The following is a 20,778-nucleotide window of genomic DNA, read 5'->3' as shown; positions in this document are numbered from 1 at the left end:
CCACACAGCCTATGATTTCCGGTCGTCTAGTCTCCATAGCAACTGACAACATTAACCAAGGAGTTTGTTAAACTAGCTATCAACGGTTCTGTTTGCTCGAAAAATCGGACTCCGCTCATCTCCCTTCAATTTTTTCTTTCATTACATTCTTTCTTATTAATTATCTTAATTGTTATTGGTGTGTTTTTTTCACCAAGGGAAGCAAAGCCGTCCCAAGCCTCCTTTGATCTCACACAGTAACAGCAGCCACGACCGGAGTCGATCTATTCAGTTAGTACAGAATCTCCAACCGAACGGTGTTTCATCGCATCAGATGTAACTTTTCTTTTTCTTTTTCCCTCAAATTTCTGAGGAGGCCCAGCCCTCCCGGGACGAGCCGCGGCCCCTTAGCGGCTAATGTTGCGTGTTCGCTGACGCCAAAGCGAGACATTTACCTGAACATGTCCGGCGGCACGGAGGGTGTTCTGCAGCGGGTCAACCAGTTCTGGTCCATGCTGGACGACCTCTCGCAGAATGACCCGGCGGCTTACCGCAGGTTCATCCAGAAACAGATGGAGGAAGGCGCCGAGTTCAGTGCGCCGCCTGAGCTCCACTCTTGTCTGTGCACGGAACTATTGGTACGTTTGTTTGGTGGCAGTGGTGTTACATTCATATCTGCTAACGTATTCACCTTGACCAAACGGGTATCTACAAGCCCTCAGACAACGTCAGGGTAAGTTCAGGTGTGTCTCGTTAATGAGGGCCCGATGTGCACAGGTGTTACACCAAATTCTGTGACGTAATGAGGAAGTTCCGCTTCCGCTATTTTTTACAGTCTCAGAAGAGGCACTAAGTGAAATGCAGCGTTTATTACGAATATTGCTAAGTTAAAAAAAGAAAGATGATTAATTGAAGGTGTTCTGTGACAGAAGGCCGGTTGATTTGAGTCCTATCTTTGTGTCTGTGTGCTCAGGCTGCATCTAAAGACTGAGTATTTGGTCTGTGACATTTCAGTAAACATTGAAAAGGGTGCTTAACATGCTCCCAAAGCCCAGTTCAACATTTTCAAATGTCTTGTTTTGTCTAAATACAAAATACATGATCAGAGGTAAAACTTTAGGGAGGCTGGTAACTTAACTTAAAATGGTGGATTGATTATTTAATTTTTAATCGGTTCACTTAATCATTCGCCCCAGCTGTCCTGCCGAGCATTTAATTAAAAAACATCTGACTTTTACTACAAACAATGGAGCGGCACACCTGTGTCCTTTTATAGGTTAGAGTTTGGAGGCGTATTTTCCTTTACAGACAGTCCTTCTTTATCCTCAACAGGAGCCCAAGAAAGGGTTGTTGTATATCAACATATGCAGCTGGAAACGTGTCCCGGCGCCTCAGGATCCCAGCGAACCATTACCTTTATGTGCTGGAAAATTGGAAACAGGCACAAATGAAAGTCAAGGTAAAAGATAAACCTATGGGTAGCACAAGCTCCAGAATTGCCTCATGTGTTACATGACATAAACAAGAAAACTACTGTAACTGATGAATTGGATGTTCCCCTCGCAGGCTTGTACACTGTGTTGGATGTAGCTTTAAACCCTGCAGTGCTTGAAGAAAATAACAAAGACAAAGCAACAGTTTATATGTTGGCCCTGAGTTTTGCCCAGCAGCAGCAGGGCTTGAGGTTATCTCAGCAGTACACTGTCGTGAAGTGTAGCCCTGACTGTCGTCCAGATGACTTGCATCGCCGCCTTGGGTTCCAGCAGCGGCCCAACACCTCCAAACAACCCGACACAGGTAGAGCAATAACCTTCATACCCTGATAAGCTGCTACAAATCTTTTATGTTGAAGTTATTTTCCTTTGCTGCAGCAAGTATATCATCTTTTACCTTGTTGCACAGTTTCTGATAATCCATAGCACTCTGTTTTTACAGCCAGTCAAACCCCAGCTGCCCTCCTGGAGCAGATCTCATCTTTACGTTCAGAGAAACAAGACGAGGAGCCAGCTGCCCAAATTATCAGTAGACCTGCGGAGAACAAAAAGAAGGATCTCATCCAGGTCATGTCCACCACTTTTGCGCAGCCTCAGGAGCCCGAGTACCAACTTGAGGTGAAAACTGATACATCAGGAGTTCCTCGCTGTGTGGAGCTGACTGTAGACCTGCCAAAAGTTTGCTCCATGTCAGAGTGCCAGCTGAGAATTTCCAAGGTTAGCGGTTACACACTCCCTTGAACAACTTTATAATGAACCACTTGGTAATCCAGTGTATGTCAGTGCGTAGTTGGATGTCATAAAAAATACATAACTGGCCTGTTCCTGCTGTTTTGATGTGCTGAATGTTTTTTCTTCTGCAGGAGGACGTCTTACTGGAAGTGGAGGACGTTTACTATTTGCTTCTGGAATTTCCGATAACTGTAAATGAAGACACTGCCTCTGCCGTCTTAAACAAGAAGAAACGAAGGCTTGCATTGAAAGTGGAGGTTTTGTGACCATGTGCTGTATTAATGAAAGAAGTGTACAAAGAGGAAACCGTGAAGCTGGGAGTAAATTGTGACACTGAACATAACTTAAAATAAATTGCCAAAAGAAACTTAATTCCTTCTGGGCAAAATGAAAAACCTTTGCAAAGGATTTAAGTATGAAAAACTTTAGCTAAAAAACAATCAACAGCTGCTTTATAAACGCATCCTTCCCAAAACCTAAATGTTTTTTTCTATAAAAACCCTATTGTAGTGTGGGTTGATCTGCAGCAGCAAATTTGATTTTGAACCCAAAACAAACTAATTGACTTCTGTGGGTTTTGTTTATTAATGTGTGGGTGTGTGAATAGAGGTGTATAGTGGTTAGGAGCTGGTGTTCAGTGTCAGTAATAATTGAGAACACAATGATCCATGCAGTAATTCATGTTTATGAAAACATCAGGGTGGATGCAGAACAACAACATCACTGTTTGGCAATCTGGAACATGTGAAAAATGTCAGTCAACACTTTCGTTGAAAGGGTTGCATACTGTGTACCGATCACAGCTTCTTTTTGACACGTTATTTTTTGTAAATCATTAAAATTTTTCATATTAAGAGTTTGAAATAACATTACTGACCATTTATTGGTAGTCCCACATTAATTTATGAGCTATGTTCCTTTCCTTCACAAAAACAAACAAACAAAAAACATTTGGTACCCAAATGTGAAATTCAAGTCAAATTCTTCATATGAACATTCATTTTTAAAACGTGTTTTTATACTGAAATGGTATTAGGTCCATTGGTCCCAGTTAATTGTATAACAAGTAATATTTCTTATGGCATCACATGTATTTTTTTCTTCTGTGAAATCCTGGTCCAGTGGGAGCAACTGAGGTTTGTAGTGGTGATCTCATGTTTTGGGCTCTACCTCCTCTCTCCGTGGTCCTCCTCCACCCATGCTACAATCTTCCCCTCCCAGCCAGGTACGATGGCTCCGTCCTGGAATACCTGAAAGGCAAACATCTGGCATTTACATTTCCAAAAGACTCATTTCTATAATGTACAGTACAAAGGTCCACCCAGAAACAAATGAACTATTCAGTGTTATCAAATTCTCTGGGACGGAAATCAGTCGCTCAACAGTGTTTTGAAGTCTAAAGCAGCCACAGCTATTATTTGCATTCCTTAATCGTAATCTGGCATTTTACATTTGCCTGCTGAAGATGATGTGAAATGAAGTAGTCCCACACCCACCTCCTCTTTCACTGTGCCAAACTCTGGGTCAAGGGCCTTGAAGTGGTATCTGAAACTGCCATGTCTGTCTACCGCGGACTTGAAGTCTCGCAAGGTCACCTCACCCAGCCTGTAAACACAGTCATGATGTATGCACACATACACCCACAGATGCATTAAGCTTTTCTAGTATAAACATTTAACCAGCGCAGCCACTGAAGCATCTCTAGATAGCTCTGGTCATGCAAGAAACCCCCTTTAACCCAAACAGTAATTTGCCTGAAAATCATTTACGCTACAGTGAGGGAACAAACAACAACACTGTTATATAAAACCAGCATAAAGTGTAGTTATTTTCACCTTTTCGGGATGTTAATCAGAAACGGAGTGAGCGAGCGATCTGTGAAGTAGAGCACCTTCGTTGAAACAGCGGTGTCCAATCCCGGGCTGCTGTGTGAGTGCGCCATTTCTGGTTTAATCCCAGACACAGAAAAGAATGTGTTTTTCACAATCAGATTCTAAAATGTCTCTTAGCCTCACAGCCAACAAGGCCCTCTCTGTACAGAGCACACAATCTGATTTAACAGCCGGAGTGGAGATGTTGCAGAGGATGACAAATCCTAAATAAAACAAGGGTTTTGTTGTTTGTCTCACTTGAGCTTGGCGGCCAGGAGTCACGGTCTGTTGAGTTGGCTCTGCGTCCTGGAGATTTAAATTCCTCCTAGAAAAAGAACAACCAGTAAATCATGCTAAACTGTCAGATGCCATTGTTGTTGACTCATCATCCATCAGGTGACATGTGTTGCTATGTACTCTGAAATGGTGGTCGTGTGTGTCTGTGTGTACCGGGCCTCTGTCCTGTCTGCGCTGGGAGTCCAAAGAGAGTAATCGGTCCATGAGACTGGAGACACCCTGCTCCAGAGTATCCAATGTGTGATGTTGGGGATCATGGCCAGAAAATCCATCCCTCAAACTACGCAGTGCCTCCCTGACCAGCTGCAGCTCTTCACCCTGAGACCGACTCTAGATAGACACAGTGTTTGTCAATGTAGTTATGTAGTTTGTCTATTTGTTTTGCCAATACAAAGGAGAGAAAAAAATAAGTTAAAAAGAAACTCACTAAGTCAAAATTATGAGAAACTACATCAGATTTTTGACATTTTAAGTTAAATATATATTTCAGTTTAAAATTTCATAATTTAGATTTTTGCAAACCAAAGTTTGGACTAATCTCATAAATCAAACTTGGTTTCTCAGAATTTTTATTTATTTTTGACCTATACGTCATTATTTCAATATAGTATTTCCCAATTGTGAGGCAACAGTCTGACTTCATACTTGATCATAATTCTTAATATCTTTGCAGTGACTACTTTTATATCTATCATACAATACTTAATCTATTTGTATTACTCTTTCTGGTGGAAATAAGCCACCAAACAATAAGATAATAAATTTTTTTTTACTGCGAATTATTGTATTATTACAAAAAGTTTAAAATAAAGAAGGGTACAAACCGGTGCTTTGTGTAGGAATGATAGAGGAGATGTCAAAGTCACTGAGTTACTGTAACCACCACTTTCAGACCTGAATGACTGTAAAATAAACAACAAAATATGTAAATAAGGTGGATAAGATTCCATAATAATAGGTCTGAAGATATTTTGTAATTCCCTGACCAGTTTATCCAAAGCCTGATATACAGTAACCTATTCTCCAGTGGTCAGCCTCCATTTTCGATTAAACATCAATGAGCCACACTGTTGCACTGGATGTTTCTTCATTATGATTAATACAGGCACAGTAGTTTATTTTGACCTAATCTCACATCCACATCCTGCTGCAGATGATAAACACTAGAGTACAAACTATGTATGAATCCACAGCTGGAAATACTCCCCAACAAAATATACTACTTCCTGTGTTTATATGAGACTACAGTGCCCAGCTGTGTTAAGACATTTTCACTCAAACAAACTTATTCTTGTCGAGCATTTGAGGTTGATTACGCAAATATAGAATACTTCCAGCCTTATCCATTAACCTGCTATCTTTTTACTAGTTTTACTAGTTTTTTCCAGATCCAGTTAAGGGTTAGGGTTCATTAATCTTAATTTGCTGACTTGTATGAAACACTGTGCAACCTTTGCTTTTAGAGGCCCTCTATAAATCAACATTATTGGTGTTTTTATATTAATTTACCTCCAAACATATTTTGTGTAAATACTTGACACGTGTCATACTCCATACCCGTGCCAGGTGGACTTCACGCGCTTTGTGTTGAGCTTCATCAAGTTTTTGTTGCTGTTGCTGCAGTATTCTCTCCTTCCTCCCGAGTTGCTGCTAATTTTGACAAGAAAGATGGATGACGTCTTTATATGCATGTATGCCTCTCAGGAATGCACTGAAGTGTAAATAATAAAAGACCATACCTCATATCCACTGAGTAATTTGTTCTGTTCACTCAGCTTCTGCTTGAGCTCTGCCTGCAAACAGATACATCAGTGTGACGTATGAGTGCTATATCGCTCTAACGTGAACATGCATCGATAGGTCACACAGGTCAGACATTTTATCTTGTCAAACGGAAATCATCTGTTGTCTCACATTTTCCACTTCCAGCTGATCTTTGGCCATGTTGCTTCTCAGCAGTTCCTGCTTGAGCTGCAGCACAGCATCCTCCTGCACTGCCAGGCGCTGCTGCAGAGCATCCTAATGAGAAACAGAGGGAGATCAAAGAAACGTCCAGTGAAGACCTGAATACAGATACCCTGCATCCACCTGCATTATTGACAGCATGCATCCGTCTCTAAACTTGATCATCTTGTAAGGGAATGAAAAATGGATGATAGACTGCAGAATCATCAATTTAGGAGGGTGCAAAAGAGGAAAAGACCGAATTATGTACTGTAATCAATTTTAAATTGCACTCAAAGGACAAAATTAGAGAAAGAGGTTTACCTTGATGGCCTGAATGTGGCACGCCTCCTGTTTGTGTCTCAGGAGTTCCCTCTAAAAGCCACACAAATGAACAGGGACATTAGAGAAAGGGACTCTCTGCTCACGAGGCAGCTCTTCTGTAATAAACCTAATTACATTTACTTACTGTACCTTGAGATCAAGGGCTTCCTCCATGCTTTGGTCCAGACGACTGCGGATTAGAACCTTCAGAGGGAGAGGGTATGAGCAGTACAGTAATTAGAGAATGTAAAATGTCAGATAGCATGAGGACGCAATAGGCCTGCGTGACAGTGGGCTGGCAGATTAGAGAGATTCATTTGTGCTCCTCTTGAGAGGAACACAAATCACAAATCACAAAGGTCTGATTTCCCTGTCATCCTCATGACAACGGAAGGACTGACACTTCACACAGAACGACAAGCAAGTGTTGTTTTCTTGAGTTAGCGGAGAGAAGGCACTGTACCAGCTGCTGTTCAGTGTTCGCCCGGCTCTCTCCGAAGCTCACAGATTCATCCTGGTCCTCTTCAGGGAGGGAGCCGTGGAGCAGCAACGCCTGAGGACAAAAACGCACAAACACATATGTACTGTGTACAGACACCGAGTGGAGACGTGTAAGCAGCCATAATTAAATTCACATAGCAGAGATTTGTAAATACAGCAGCTCTGTATTTCTATACTTGGTTGCACAACAAGTTTTTCAATTCAGCTAATCAACCCAGTGAATTCAGTGACGGCAATCAGATTGAAATCTAACTGAAAAGCTATTATAGCGTATTATTATTATGAATAATAATAATAATCATAATAATGATAATTTGGAAAGTGACATTGGCAGCACTGCAATGAAAACAGAGGCAACAGAGAGAAGAGAAAGCTGTGTTGACAGATCCCGTGAGAGTGTGTCACTGAGACAGAGACAGGACAAAAAACAAATACATTTTCTCCTGATTTATCTCTGAATTGGAAAAATCCTGTTTCAGAGTAGGACGATATGTGGCTCATGAAAAATATACACTATTTACTTCAGTGCCTGATAATCAGATCGATTTGTCAATGATTTACATCAATTCTGGACTTTATCCTTTATTTATTTTGTTGATATTTCGTCATTGTCATTTAATTGAATCTATTTGAATCCTTGAAAAACCTTCCAGACGTGGCCAGAGGTGATAATTTCACTTTGTGCTAAATTTGATGCTCTGATGCTCCTGTGGTCTTTGTGCCGTCTGCGCGTGTTCATTGCAGCGGTGCAGTTTGTTTTTAAGTGTGCAGTCACCAGGAACTTACCTGTAGGCGGAACACCATCCTCCTGGCCTCCTGCATCTCTTTCTCCAGCTGCTCCTGGTGGGCGTCCAGCTGCTCCTCCCATGACGTCTCGTCCTCCTGCACATTGTGCCCAAGCGAAGGACACAATCCACAGAGAGACATCTCCTCTGAAAGGAAGAGAGGATCAAAGCAGATGAGGCAAGGGAGCTTCTTTTTCTTTTCTTAATATTTGGATTCACTGCATCATACTTTGCTCCACAACAGCTGATGTGCAGCCAACCAACCTGTGACAGATTTCTTCTCTGTCAGCTCAGATTTGTCTTCCCGAGATTCCCCGTGGTCCTCAGACTGATCATGGACCGTTTCCTCTTTAGGGGTGTCACTGGACTGGGTGATAACATACTCCTCTTTGGGGGAGTGAGCAGGGCTGGCCGAGCTGAGACTGAAACAGATGGTGGGCACAGGCAGGAGTGAGAGTGTTTGCATCTCCTGCCAAATGAACGGCAATAAATAAACCAGGCTGCATTAAATGGAGATATACAACTTAATAACTCCCCAAAGAGCACAGAAATTGAATGAATCCAATCTTGGCTAAATATTTTAAACTGTGTCTGTAATTAAACTTAGAATGCCCATAGCATATAACGGACTAACAAATAATGAAAATGAATAAGATCAAATCACAGACCAGGACTGAAGCCTGTTCAGGAATTACACAGTGACAGCAGGAATGCATGCAACTCTGTCATTTCTCCAACAGGAAATTCTTTACATAGTTTTCTCCCCCTTCGGCCATAATTTCAAAACATAATGTTTGTATGGCTTCTGAATGCCTGGTTTTCTTGCAGCTTGTATGAATGTTTTGTGTTTTCTGAGAGCATCACTAGTAGCCCGAGGAACAGGCCGACTGTCGTCTTCACTCAGCTCTGTTTGTGGAAAAAGTATACAGTTACTGTGACCTATGGCATTATGTGTAGTCCTTCCACAGGGGATTCTATCTTTTTCCCCTCAGTATGCGCGTGGGAAAACAAGCTGGCTTCTGTGGAAACCGATCTAAACTCCACACTGGCAAAGGGATAGAAAAGCACCAAAATTCATCACCCCATTCCTGAGGTACAGAAAAAAAAACCCTGCTATGGTTTAAACTGTGGAGTAAAACTGTGTTTAGAAACCAATGGATGTCCTGCAGGATTGCACTTGCATGGTTGAGCATGTTCCTCCCATTGCCAGAATGCAAGATTTGGATTGTAGCCGATTGTCTGCTTATCTAATAGCATTACTCAGCAAAAGCTTAAATCAGAACAGACCGTAAACAGTAACAGTATCACTTTTAAGTTCCCACTGCCTCTGTATGGTATTACTATGAACATATTCCTAAATAAATTTGAAAACAAAACAAAAAATCCACAAATTGTGCTGATGCTATTGGGAATGTTTTGCGGGTGGATCTTCATAAACCAAACCACTGGACATAGTACAATTTTGACTTGAATATGACTAGATGAAAAGTCGGATAATGTTTGTTTTTTTACAATTACTACAATTCAACCACCAAGTTTCATGGTCATTTATCAAACGTTTTGACATATTTCAGTCTGGACCCAAGTGGTGAACAAAATGACAGGCAGAATTGGCTCCAAACTGCTATAGCATGGTTAAAGAAAAGAATATATAATTTGGCAGCCTATAATTTGAATTTTCCAGGAGAGTTTAATCATGTGACTTTGTCAGGCTACAATCAACGCAGAGAAACTGCTGGAAGTTAAGTTCACCCAGCTCCTCAGTCAGAGTCATTGTATCAGGTCAAATATAAAAATAAAAATAAAAGAGAGACACAGAGAAAAAAAAGGAGAGTCTCATTAGATGTGGTTATCCCTAAGTCTTTTTTACAAGGGGATCAGAGAGGCAACCTGGTCTTGTCATTGCAGTTGATGACATTGACATGCACTCTATCATTGTCTCAGGGTGCAGTCCAATAAAACCTAACACATTCATTTTAGATGTTGGCTGCTGATCAACCAAAAGAACACATACATACAGATAGATTTGGAACATAAGGGCTAAACCGAAGATTATGCTCTGGGATTTGCAAGAGATGAGCTTCAGTGCAGCAGATTAACATCATCTGATCAGCAGTGGTGGAAAGTTATTAAAAACATTTTCCCCAGCTCTGTACTTTAGTCCAATTTTGAGGTAGAGTACTTAGTAATTCAGTTTTATGCTACTGTATATTTATAGGGTGAAATATGTCACTTTCAACTCTACAAAGCAAAACATATGAAAATACAATCCAGTGCTGAAAGTTAAATCAGTGCTTCACAATTTTGGGGGCTTGACAGTCAGAGGTCTGGGAGTTGTCAGCAATCTACCAAAGGAAGGTCTCAGATGGTTTCGTTTTTAATAACTTTTAGTGACCATAGAGGAAGCATGACCCAATATTTATTTTTTTCAAGTCCAAAAAATGTAAACATATTTCATTAGCATTACTTTGACACCTCCCCATAAATCATCTTATGATCCTTCAGACCTATGTTGTGAACCTTTGGAAGGGGCCTACCCCCCAGTTTGAGAATCAATGGACTAAAAAACCTTGAGCAGTGAAAAAAGTAAAATTCTGCATCATTATTTATATCAAATGATAAATAAATAAATCATTTGAGGGGATGTTGTTCTAAAGCATGACTACTTTAACTTTAACTTTAAGACCTTTAAGATAGATACATTTGGCAGATAATACTTCTGCACCTTTACTTAGGTAGGATTTTTAAAACACTGGCTTGTTGAGTAAATGTTAGATTCTGAAAAACATGGCGGATTTTCAGAATATTTTCACAATCCAAAGACCAGCTTTATTTAACTGTAGAAACACATTGTAGTAAAAAAATAGTTTAAAATTTAGAACCCATCCTCTGAAACATGAAATGGAAGAGCCGGTATATGGAGGATCTGAGGTTGCTAGGCAATAGCAGCTCAGCTCGCGCAGCCATAGAGGGACACACCCACACCTACTGCACTGTTAACACCGAACAATAACCTGCACAGTTTGGGTATCGATATCAGTCGTTATGGTGAAACACTGAGACACACATGTTCTGACCAAGATGATTTAGATGATCTACATTATATTGAATTCAGACCTCTTGTGTTGAATCTCTCTCCTCTGATGCTTTGTGCATCATAGACAAAACAGCAGCCGCTCTTAATATAGATTTAAACATCTCTTACCATTTCATCTGTTTGGCTCCCATGCTGGTGTTTACAGGATTAACCTCCCATACAGTCGGTGCGCCGCATCTGGGTGATGCCCTGCTCCTCTGTTAGGACCATAGCCCAATACAGCCAGAGGCAGCAGGGAGGGGAGCAGCAACCAGAGGAGTCTCCACGTCGCACACTGTTTTCAATCACAGATAGCAGCACGTTCAATCCGCTCCAGCAGCATATTCCTAAAACATAAAGCTCCAAATCCTGAACAAAAGCCCTGAACCTTTCCCACAAATCATACCAGAGCTCAGTCCTGGCTGGCAGAGGCAGAGAGAGACAGAGGGAGAGAGGACAGGGGCTCAGCAGCACCAGTTTCTCATTGCACTCGCCCTGTGGTTGAGCTCACCAGCTCCCATTCAGGAACACAATGTTTTTTGTTCCTTGTGTACAAGAACTGATGCAGCTCTTGTGCATCTCGTTCACCCTTGTTTTCCTCTGCCGGCCTTTTTTTGCATTTATTACCTCTGCCCTCCCTCCCTGCCTCCTTCCCTCCTTCTCTTCTGCTCGGTCGCACTGGCTTTGTATCAGTCCTTTCAGTGAGCGAGGATGTCAGACATGGCTCTGTCTGGGTGTGTTTACCCTCCCCCCTCTCCCTCCTTTCCCTACTGCTCTCTCCTTTCACAAGGAGGAGGAGGGAATTTTCCTCCTTGTCCTCCTCTCTGCTTTCCCCTTGCTATTTCTGTTCTGTCACTGCTAAAACGAGAACCAACATATGGGTGGACAAAGAGACATGAAAATCTATGTGATGGAGTCTCATGTTTGTTGACAATATCCATAAGCTTGCACAACAACAACAACAACAACAACAACCCCTCAGGCTGACACAATGGGTTAATTACATAGTTACAGTCAGAGGAATTACAGTTACATAGAAATAAACAAACAAAATATTTAAGGAATGAAAATATTGGTTGGTGCAGTGTAATTGTGACAGAAAGCTCCAGATTACATCAAAATGTAAAAAGCTTTTTAATTTGAGGCAGCAGGCAGCAGAAAGATGTGTTACGTACACCATTGAACTGTGTTTTTACTGAGCACACTGTCATTAAGCTGTTTGAAAAGTAACTTGTTTGATCAGCAAGAATGTGAAATACGGCTTCTATACATGACAGCTTAGAGTCCTTGATAAATTAAATTACAAGTAATTAGTACTTTTCACCACTGTATTTCAAACATGCGTGTTTAGATTAGATAAGTTTAATGTTCCCACGTTATTTTGTCGGTGTACTCGGTGAAGTTAGACTGGTAAAAATGTAAATACCATTTACAGAATTGACCAGAGTCTAAGCAAAGATCATAAAACCACAAGAAACAGTGTTACCTTTTCTTTTTTAATTCATTTTTTTTAAACATATGAATACACAACTGACATTTCAATGGTACAACATTTAAAAAAATGTTTTAGTGCTTTTCGTAGCTCAATCATGAAATTCCAGTATTTACAATCAAGAATACAATTAAACTCAAATTAATCGCAAGCTGGTCTTAAACTTATACAAAATCGTTTTTACTTTCATAAAATAGACAAGTAGTAAAAAGCAATAGCCTATGTTTATAAGTATCAGACTGAGGAGAATAACTGAGGTTTTCTATGGTTTGCTGTCTTTTGAATCTTCCACGTTTGTCAGTAACCCATCACTCTGGCTTCATAACATATTTGGCTGAAGTTTGCAAAAGTGCAAACTGGAACTCACAAGAAGATTTGGCGATAGACGGACAAACTGTCTGTCCATGCAAGCAAGGGAATAAAAGTATCTCATGCATCCACCAACAGTATTTGATCGTGTTGGCCACGGATTAAATTAAAGACAAACCCAATTTGGAACCATCCAACTCTCAACCCCAACTCAGCGCGTGTGTTGTTTCCAGAGAATAATTTGGGGTATGAAAATCAGGACCAAGGAACTCTAGGGGGAGCATTGGTATCTGTTTGGAAAATTCAGTAACTTCTTGAAAAACCCTTCAAAAAAAAGTCTGCATAAAGTTTTTTTACGTTTTCTTCAGACACTAATTTCTATTCTTTTCAGAGGACAAGGACAAACTTGGGCACAAAGCAGCAAGATGATGAAGAATTCAACAGAGAGAATTGGGTTAACAAAATGTTTTTTTTAACAGAGAGAATATTTAATTCATATGGATGATATATAGCGAGTGACTTTGCTCTTAAAAGAGTGGTGGGAAAGTCATTCCGCCACTGGGGAGGTGGGAAGAAAGCTGGTTTACCACAGGGACAACATGCAGTTGAACAATTTGTAAATCAAATGAGATGCTAAAATAGAACAGATTGTTTGCATGGTCACCATGGATTCTATTTGTAAAGAATTATTGTGCTATGAAACAAGAGGTACTCGTTATTTTTTTTATTTCAGACAGATAAGTGCGAAGCCCCACAGACCGATAACACTTTGACTCTGGGAATCCCATCCCATTTTTACTGTCAGATACAATTTGTAAAATAAGTCTGAGGCTGTTTACGTCCATTGTTTGGGTAATGACAGTGGACAGAGTGAAAGATAATTACAAGTCATTCTCTGTCAGTATTATTCAGCTATTACCAAATATTTGTGCATCGAATATCTGCCAGTTTGAAATGAACCGATATGATCTGAAACCCAAAGCCCATCTCTGCCAAAGCTGCACATCCTCTGAAATGTGTTACCTTCATCACAGAAAATGTTCAGAAATAGTTAATGTTCATATGAATAAAGATTTTTGTTTCATTCAAGTAAGAGAAACAAATATGTTTATGCTTGGGAAATCTCAGATCCACGTCTGCAGCAAAACATTCCCCAAATATTACTGAAATGTTAACACATGCTTTCCAGATATCTTAATTCTGCTCAACTCTTGTCGTTGTTGATGATGATGATTTTATATAAACTTCACAGATTAGGTTTTATCTAAACTCTCTAATTTCATCAACTAATCTTGGGTTCCCTCTTTATAATTTGAATCTGCAATGTAAAAAGTAACTGCAGCTCTCAGATAAATGTAATGGAGGATCAGGTACAATACAGTCAAAGTAGGAAGTCACAGAACATGGAAATACATAAAGTAAAAGTATATAAAAAAAACTGGACAGCAAAATACACATGTATACTCTGACATAACTGATTCAAATCTGCTTTGATCATCTGAATCAACAAAGACTAAAAGGCCTTGATAATGTGAGGTTCGAACAATGATCTATTTTGAGAGAAAATAACTATTAAAAATGATCTTTTTCTTAAAAGGAGATCTTTTCTACTTTTTGTCAGTCAGCTATAATTTGTGTCAAAACCTGTCCACATTGGTGGGTACTAAAATTTGACAAGCCTAAGAGTCTTGGGGGGAAATAAAACATCTAACAAAGTCTAACTTCATTTTAAAAATAGTGATATTAAGACTGATGACAATTCTGCTTCAAGACTCAACTGTGCCAATTCTAAAAACCACAACCACTTTACGTCCAAATTGCAGTTCTCTAAAATAAGGTCATATATTACAAGAGAGAAGAGGAAACTTTGACTTCTAAAGGGGTCACTAAGTCATCTCCTCACTCAGTGGTAACGTGGAACAGCTTCATACATGTATCTGACAGCTGACTGGACTTCTTGATTGAAACCTATAATCTGTCTACCAACATCAACGTCCTCCTTACAGTGCCTTGACTCCTCAATCTCTTTTTCTTAGGGAAAAAAAATCCTACAGCAAAATTGTATCTAGATATTTTTTTTTACCTGCAACATATTTGTCATCATCCATCTATCGTTTGTTATTTTGTTTTGCTGCTCCTGTTAATGATGACAGGAGCGAGGAGGTGTAGGAGAATGGAGTGATGATTCCAGCATTCGACTCAATGTTGATGTAAAACCAATGTATTTAGCTGTAACTGTGGGTTTCGTGTTACACTCAAGATTTTCAACAAATACTGATAATTTAATGATTCATAGTTCTATAAATCAAAGCTGTAAAGCTGACGTTGCTTCTCAGAAGGATTCAAATCTTCTCCCACGATGATTGGCAGACCGTCAGACCAATCACAGCTCAGACTGTGCGTCAACGTTACGTATACCAGAAAAGCGGAAGTGCTGGTGGCCTGTGAGCTGTGTGTGGTTCTTCTTGAATGATACTCGTTTTGGTACAGTTTGTATACGTTTACGAAAGCGGTGGTGAACGCGTATTGGTAGCAGCGGTGTCATGTTGTTTGGAGACGATGCAAGAAGTATATTTTAACCTGCTTAATTCTTTTAGCTTCGACTTAACTGTTGCCAACAGCGCTAGCTAGCGAGCTAGGCTAACAGGTGAGCGCTACCATGTATATCGAACATTAGCAGCTATTTCCGCCTTATTTATTATTATTTACTACATTTCCGGTTTTGTCTGTGAATGCTTACATGAGTTTCGTGGCAGGTGTCGACATGTCCAAGCAGCCGTTGGGGAAGACCTTGTTGAGGAACGTGATCCGCCACACAGATGCCCACAACAAGGTGCGCCTGAGAACGTGTGTGTGTGTGTGTGAGAGAGAGAGTGTGTGTGTGTGAGAGAGAGAGAGAGAGAGAGAGTGAGAGTGTGTGTGTGTGACCAGTCACAACAAAGAGTCGCTGAGTTGGAAACACAATAACATCCGTTTCGAGGGCAGCTCTGTTTTCAGTTTAATTAGATTAAGCAAGCGGAAACTAATACAGTCTAATGTAACAGCCCAGCAATAAATCCTGTCCCCATGAAAGTCATAGTGATCAAGTTAATGTTAAGAGGCGTTGATGCAACTGTGTGGTTAATGTGTGAGGATGTAGTTTTGTTGCCCGAGGGTAGACTACCTGAATATATCAACTGGCAACAAGACCACACTGTTGATTCTTTTCCTGTTCCAGAAAATGTTAGAAAACTGTAAAGTGTCTGTTTCTATCTCCTATATCATTATGTGTTGTTAAACGATTTGCTGTACTGTAAGTGACACTGCTATTTGGCAGCCTTGAACATGCGCACAAACTGTTTTGCAGGTGTATTTGTCTTAACCCACAAGTGTTGAAGAGTGTACACAACCTCTGTAAATATTGGAATCCTTTCATACTTTTGCTTTTGATGAATTCAAATAATGCAGTGTGTATGTGTGCGTGTGTGTGTGTATCTGGGCAGCTCTAAATGTACTTACTGTCACCAACCCACTGCAGATCCAGGAGGAGACAGACATGTGGAAGATGCGAGGCTGGGAGGTCCAAAAGTCCCACAAACATGTATCAGACACCGAGTGTGCAAGGTAGGAACAGTGAATGTCCCAGTTCAAATTTAGCCACGCACAAGTGATACCAAAACTCATTTGGGAGCGTCTCTCTTAACGAAGTTCTTCCTCTAGAGAGCTGTTACTGCATGTTGGCTCGCTGGTTTATTAATAAAGGTTGTTTTTCAGGGGGCATATGCACTGCGATCGGGTGGCAGATCAAACGAGAGACCTGGGTCGAAGCCGAGAGCGAGCGTCTGAACACGACGACAGAGAGGCTCGATACTGGACTCGCAAGCTGTATGAATTTGAGGCCAACGATCCTGACAGGTTCAGTATATGGTCCAGTACATTTGTTTCAGCATTACTGAAAAATGACTTGGAAAATCCCAACAGTTGAAAGTAAATTGTGTTCACAACACAGATGGGGACATAGTGGCTTCAAGGAGCTTTATCCTGAGGAGTTCAAAAGTGACGGGTAAGCAAAACTGCAGCGCTGCACCAACAAAGAAACATGTGCAACTCAAATTTTAAAGGGGCATTCCAGTGAATTAACTCTGCACCTTCACTAAATTAGGTGTCACTAGATTTTTTTTTGTTTTTTGAAAAAATAAATGTGTTTTGAGCTGTCAAAATTGATGTCACAGTGGTTGAGATATTCTGTATTGCTTTGGAATCACTTACTGCCCCTTTAAGGACCATAGTGAATGTCATTAAACCAAAATTCAAACTCAATTATTGCATTGATAAACATGGGAATGACCGCAAGATAATTCTATCCTTTGTTTATTTTGTTCAATTTATTTTTATAGTGAAAGAACAAAGAAGCTGGGGCGCCACAAAATGAAAAAATCCAAGTCGGATACAGAAGAAAACTTATCAAAACACTCCAAAAAAGACTCTCGAAAGAAGAAGAAGAAAAAGAAGAAAAAAGACGAGGACGCAAAGCGAAAGAAAGCAAACTGTTCGAACAGTGGTGACAGCAGCGATGACAGCAGCGCTAGCAAAGACAAGCAGGGGAGGAGAAGGTCTAAAAATCGACATAAAAACAAGAAAAGTTCGAAAACCAGAGGGAGAGATGACAGCAGCTCAGGGGGCAGCGATGATGGGGAAAGCAAGAGGACAAGTCACAGTCGCAGAAAGCGAAAACGGGACCTCCAGAAAGACTCGGAGTCGGGGCTGAACTTAAAAAAAAAGAGGTGAAAAAACGGGAAAGCAGCAGGTCAGGAGAGCTCACGTGATAGTTTTGCTGACGGAGATGCAAGGATGTGGACCGACATGCCGCTCAGGTAATGACCAGGAAAACCACTGCAGATTCCTTTTGTTCCCCTTAACTGCACAGAGAGCTTCTCCGCAGGGCCCCCTGTATGGTATTCTGTCACACATCAACTGCCCTGTGCTGTCAGTCCTCTCTGTTGGTGACCAGTGGAGCAATATCTCATCACCTCTGCAGTGGGTTGAAGCACATTACAGCAACGTGAAGAGAGATGGTGGGGTTTCTACCACCTGCCTCATGAAGCATTCTGCCGGCTGCGGGCTCATTGATTGATCACCAAGTCTCGACTCAGCCTCACATCAAGATCCTCTGTCCTGAAATTACCTTGTTTTTTAAATTTATAAAGTGAAAAAATATGAAATTATGCAGTTTTTCTCGCCAAATTATCATGGAATGTGCATTTGTTTTTATGCACTTTTTAATTTTTAATTTTAATGTTTGTATGCAGCACATTATCTTGGGTGAAAAATAAACATCTAAAATGTTACATATTTATTCCCTCATTGTCATTCAAATACCACAAAAGACCAAAACCAGACATACAAGAATTGTCTGCAGTTGAATCTTCATTTAGCTTTGGAACTGATCAAAAATTACTGGGGGGAGGTAGAGAAAAGGCATGATAAAGCGTTATAAATTTATTTCTAGCTGTGGGTAGATATATCTTTTTCTTTCAGAGATCAAAAAGACAATTTTCACGTGCAATGTGGAGGTGACGCTGCATACATAGACAAATAGTTCATGAGAAACCATTAATAACCTTTTGGAAATACAAAGTAAACATACGGTTCAGACCCCTGTTCAAAAATTATTCAAAACGTCAATGAGTCACACTTGCGCTGATCCCACATCCGCTGCCCTTCTGCCAGAAGAACTCATTTGAGGACACCAAATGTTCCGGTGCTGAAAATAGTCTCAGACGAATGAACTATTTCCTCCTGTATAAATATTTTTTACCCAACACGCCACTGCTCAGTGGTTATTCATCTTTATTTCTAAATAAATAAATAATAATAGATTTGTTAAGTTTGGAGTTGAGTGACAGACAAGAAGACAAGTAGAAAATTATGAATCAACACAATGTTGGAATGATTTTTTCATTGGATTTGTGGACAACATAGAATATTGCCATACCCTTTCACAGAAAGGGTTATACATGTTATACCATGTGTCACACATTGGACATATTCATTGGATTCTTGGGACATATTGTAGAATAAATATGGGAACCTGTTTCTAGCAGCCTATTTAGATTCTGTCTGTTTAGGAGCCAAATACAACAATGTAATGAGATGGCAGTGTAAGTCTAGATAACACAGTTAATAATTCACACTCAGAAATAACCTGCAGCATAAAACAAAAGTGATTTGAGATCTTGTGACTTTAGAACTAGTCAGGCTGTTTGTAAAGAACTAAAGAGAGGTTGGTTTCCTCTTTATAGGCCACCATGGATCAAAGATGTCGCTACAGTCCTGTCCCAGTTTGAACGTACACGTCAAGATGCAGAAATTATACAGAACCTCAATAAGCTGCTGCGCATGGTTAAAGTGGGAGTGCTCTTTGACTGCTGACTGGAAAATTGAATGCATGAAAAAAGATTCAATAACTCCAAAAAAAGACACTACACTTTTATGAATAGCACAAAACAATACACATCGTTGTCTGTGTCACTGGTTAGTTTCTTCCAGCTGCACTTGTCAGACTACAGACCAGATAAAACTGGTGATAGGTAGTAGCCCTTTTCCACCTGGGTATTTTTAGGTAATCTAATGCTCAAGGATGTGTTGGTAATCCATTTTGAAAGTGTGTGTACACCGGGGAAAGCCTGAAGCAATTTGCCATGTGTGAGTCGATACAAGTGTTCTTTCTAAACAGCGGAGCCTGGGCCGTGTTGAACTTTGTTCCTGGACGTGTCAAATCTGCAGCGTTGATGGAGATTTTCAAAAGCACTGTCAAGGTTAATACGCATTTGGGAAAAGGGCACATCCACAGTTGAGTGATTTATAGCTGCTTAGATCTATTTAAGTCAACAACAAGAAATTGCATTTTTGGCTCTGGGGATTTCAGGGTTAAGGTCTGTCAGTACATCACTATGGTACAGACTGAAATAACAACCACTACTGAGGATTGCAAGAAAACAAATGTAAACAGATTTCCATTGCTCCCGGATGATCCTGAAATATTCCTCTAGTGTCATCATGAAGTTAGCATTAGCTCAACAAATATCCGAACGACTTGCAGTGAAGTTTTGTCGAAAATAGGATCGCCCTCAGGGTGAATTGTAATGACGTTGGTCCTCTGACTTTATGTTTAATGCTTATTACTAAATGTTACCATTCTTATGCTGAATATTATTACCTGCTCAACATCAGTGATAGAGTTGTCATTGTGGGGATGTTAGAATGCTGACATTTAGCTCAAAGGTCCACATATAAGAGACAGCCTAAAAAGACACTATGGTTGTGAAAATAAAAATACAAACCTTTCCTGCTTTGTTTCTTGCAACATGATGTAACATGTTGACTGAAACAATTCATTGTGACTTTTTGCAATATAATACTAATAATAATAATATGCAATAATATGCAAGGCTCGTCGAATGGTTGACATAACATCAGTGTCAGGACAAACGCTGTTTCTACAATTTGCAAAATCCTAATTTACAAGTCAAATTTTTTTCTTCAGTTTGAGAGTTTCTCTTTCCACAAAAACGGTATAATGTCTTGATTTACATTACACAGGATATTTGCCTAAAGGTTAAAGAAAGTGATAGTGCCACATCCCCTCTGAAAATTACATGGAAATTGGTCTAGTAGTGTTTTAAGTAATCCTGCAGAGAGACAGACAAACAAAGGACAGTGAACACATAACCTCCCTGGTGGAGGTAATGACACAATTTTGTATCAGCGTTTGAGGCTCAGCAAAGTTGGGACAGGGTTTCTGGAAAAAGTAATCATATTGTAAAGCAGACGACATGGTGGGCAAGACTGTTATACAAAAACTATACGTACTAAGCCAGGTTCTTATTGGCGTCTTCAAACACATACAGTATTACTATGTGTTCAAAAACATATAACGGGATCTTCAGTGGAGGAAATAACAGACACGAAGTCAAGGCACAGTTTCTTGCACTCA

General features: G+C 40.2%; 3 protein-coding genes across 12 annotated transcripts; 2 read left to right on the top strand and 1 right to left on the bottom strand.

Annotated features, from left to right (window-relative positions):
- The first annotated feature begins 21 nt into the window (after window positions 1-21).
- On the top strand, window positions 22-3,060 carry pih1d2 (PIH1 domain containing 2). Its single transcript, XM_035622202.2, has 5 exons — window positions 22-617; window positions 1,312-1,438; window positions 1,546-1,776; window positions 1,915-2,189; window positions 2,336-3,060. Exons 1-5 carry the CDS (start codon window positions 441-443, stop codon window positions 2,468-2,470), a joined length of 945 nt encoding a protein of 314 aa, XP_035478095.1. The 5' UTR covers window positions 22-440; the 3' UTR covers window positions 2,471-3,060.
- dixdc1a (DIX domain containing 1a) lies at window positions 2,874-15,828 on the bottom strand. Of its 8 annotated transcripts, none has more exons than XM_035622198.2 (16): window positions 15,544-15,828; window positions 11,132-11,297; window positions 8,191-8,348; window positions 7,928-8,073; window positions 7,104-7,193; window positions 6,791-6,844; window positions 6,641-6,691; window positions 6,287-6,391; window positions 6,112-6,165; window positions 5,930-6,022; window positions 5,197-5,274; window positions 4,526-4,702; window positions 4,334-4,400; window positions 4,040-4,148; window positions 3,701-3,809; window positions 2,874-3,454 (listed from the first exon to the last, which is right to left on the bottom strand). In XM_035622198.2, the coding sequence occupies exons 2-16, from the start codon at window positions 11,152-11,154 to the stop codon at window positions 3,371-3,373; spliced, it is 1,398 nt and encodes a 465-aa protein (XP_035478091.1). In that variant the 5' UTR covers window positions 11,155-11,297; window positions 15,544-15,828; the 3' UTR covers window positions 2,874-3,370. The 8 variants fall into 8 exon arrangements, with proteins under 8 accessions (XP_035478091.1, XP_035478087.1, XP_035478090.1 ...); XM_035622194.2 differs by having other exon boundaries at window positions 11,132-11,349; window positions 15,544-15,638; XM_035622197.2 differs by lacking the exon at window positions 15,544-15,828 and adding an exon at window positions 11,630-11,758.
- nkapd1 (NKAP domain containing 1) lies at window positions 15,213-18,130 on the top strand. 3 transcript variants are annotated; one of them, XM_035622206.1, is made up of 7 exons: window positions 15,213-15,450; window positions 15,560-15,636; window positions 16,150-16,196; window positions 16,321-16,406; window positions 16,557-16,697; window positions 16,792-16,845; window positions 17,180-18,130. In XM_035622206.1, exons 4-7 carry the CDS (start codon window positions 16,339-16,341, stop codon window positions 17,568-17,570), a joined length of 654 nt encoding a protein of 217 aa, XP_035478099.1. In that variant the 5' UTR covers window positions 15,213-15,450; window positions 15,560-15,636; window positions 16,150-16,196; window positions 16,321-16,338; the 3' UTR covers window positions 17,571-18,130. The 3 variants fall into 3 exon arrangements, with proteins under 3 accessions (XP_035478099.1, XP_035478096.1, XP_035478097.1); XM_035622203.1 differs by lacking the exon at window positions 16,150-16,196 and having other exon boundaries at window positions 15,222-15,287; window positions 15,401-15,450; XM_035622204.1 differs by lacking the exon at window positions 16,150-16,196 and having other exon boundaries at window positions 15,237-15,254; window positions 15,401-15,450.
- Window positions 18,131-20,778: the final 2,648 nt, after the last annotated feature.

The sequence above is a fragment of the Scophthalmus maximus genome, chromosome 11 (genome assembly GCF_022379125.1).
Source record: "Scophthalmus maximus strain ysfricsl-2021 chromosome 11, ASM2237912v1, whole genome shotgun sequence".
Taxonomy (NCBI): Eukaryota; Metazoa; Chordata; class Actinopteri; order Pleuronectiformes; family Scophthalmidae; genus Scophthalmus; species Scophthalmus maximus.
This window is presented reverse-complemented; position numbering and strand designations above follow the sequence as displayed.

What these genes read in the sequence shown, in the direction of transcription:
- pih1d2 (XM_035622202.2), top strand. Translation starts at nt 441, where the DNA reads ATGTCCGGCGGCACGGAGGGTGTTCTGCAGCGGGTCAACCAGTTCTGG. An exon ending in CTCCAAACAACCCGACACAG is followed by an intron (nt 1,777 to 1,914) that starts GTAGAGCAATAA and finishes CTGTTTTTACAG; the next exon opens with CCAGTCAAACCCCAGCTGCC. An exon ending in GCCAGCTGAGAATTTCCAAG is followed by an intron (nt 2,190 to 2,335) that starts GTTAGCGGTTAC and finishes TTTCTTCTGCAG; the next exon opens with GAGGACGTCTTACTGGAAGT.
- dixdc1a (XM_035622198.2), bottom strand. Translation starts at nt 11,154, where the DNA reads ATGGGAGCCAAACAGATGAAATG. An exon ending in AGAGAAGAAATCTGTCACAG is followed by an intron (nt 8,074 to 8,190) that starts GTTGGTTGGCTG and finishes TCTTCCTTTCAG; the next exon opens with AGGAGATGTCTCTCTGTGGA. An exon ending in ATCAGCTGGAAGTGGAAAAT is followed by an intron (nt 6,166 to 6,286) that starts GTGAGACAACAG and finishes ATCTGTTTGCAG; the next exon opens with GCAGAGCTCAAGCAGAAGCT.
- nkapd1 (XM_035622203.1), top strand. Translation starts at nt 15,568, where the DNA reads ATGTCCAAGCAGCCGTTGGGGAAGACCTTGTTGAGGAACGTGATCCGC. An exon ending in GAGGCCAACGATCCTGACAG is followed by an intron (nt 16,698 to 16,791) that starts GTTCAGTATATG and finishes TTCACAACACAG; the next exon opens with ATGGGGACATAGTGGCTTCA. An exon ending in GAGGAGTTCAAAAGTGACGG is followed by an intron (nt 16,846 to 17,179) that starts GTAAGCAAAACT and finishes TTATTTTTATAG; the next exon opens with TGAAAGAACAAAGAAGCTGG.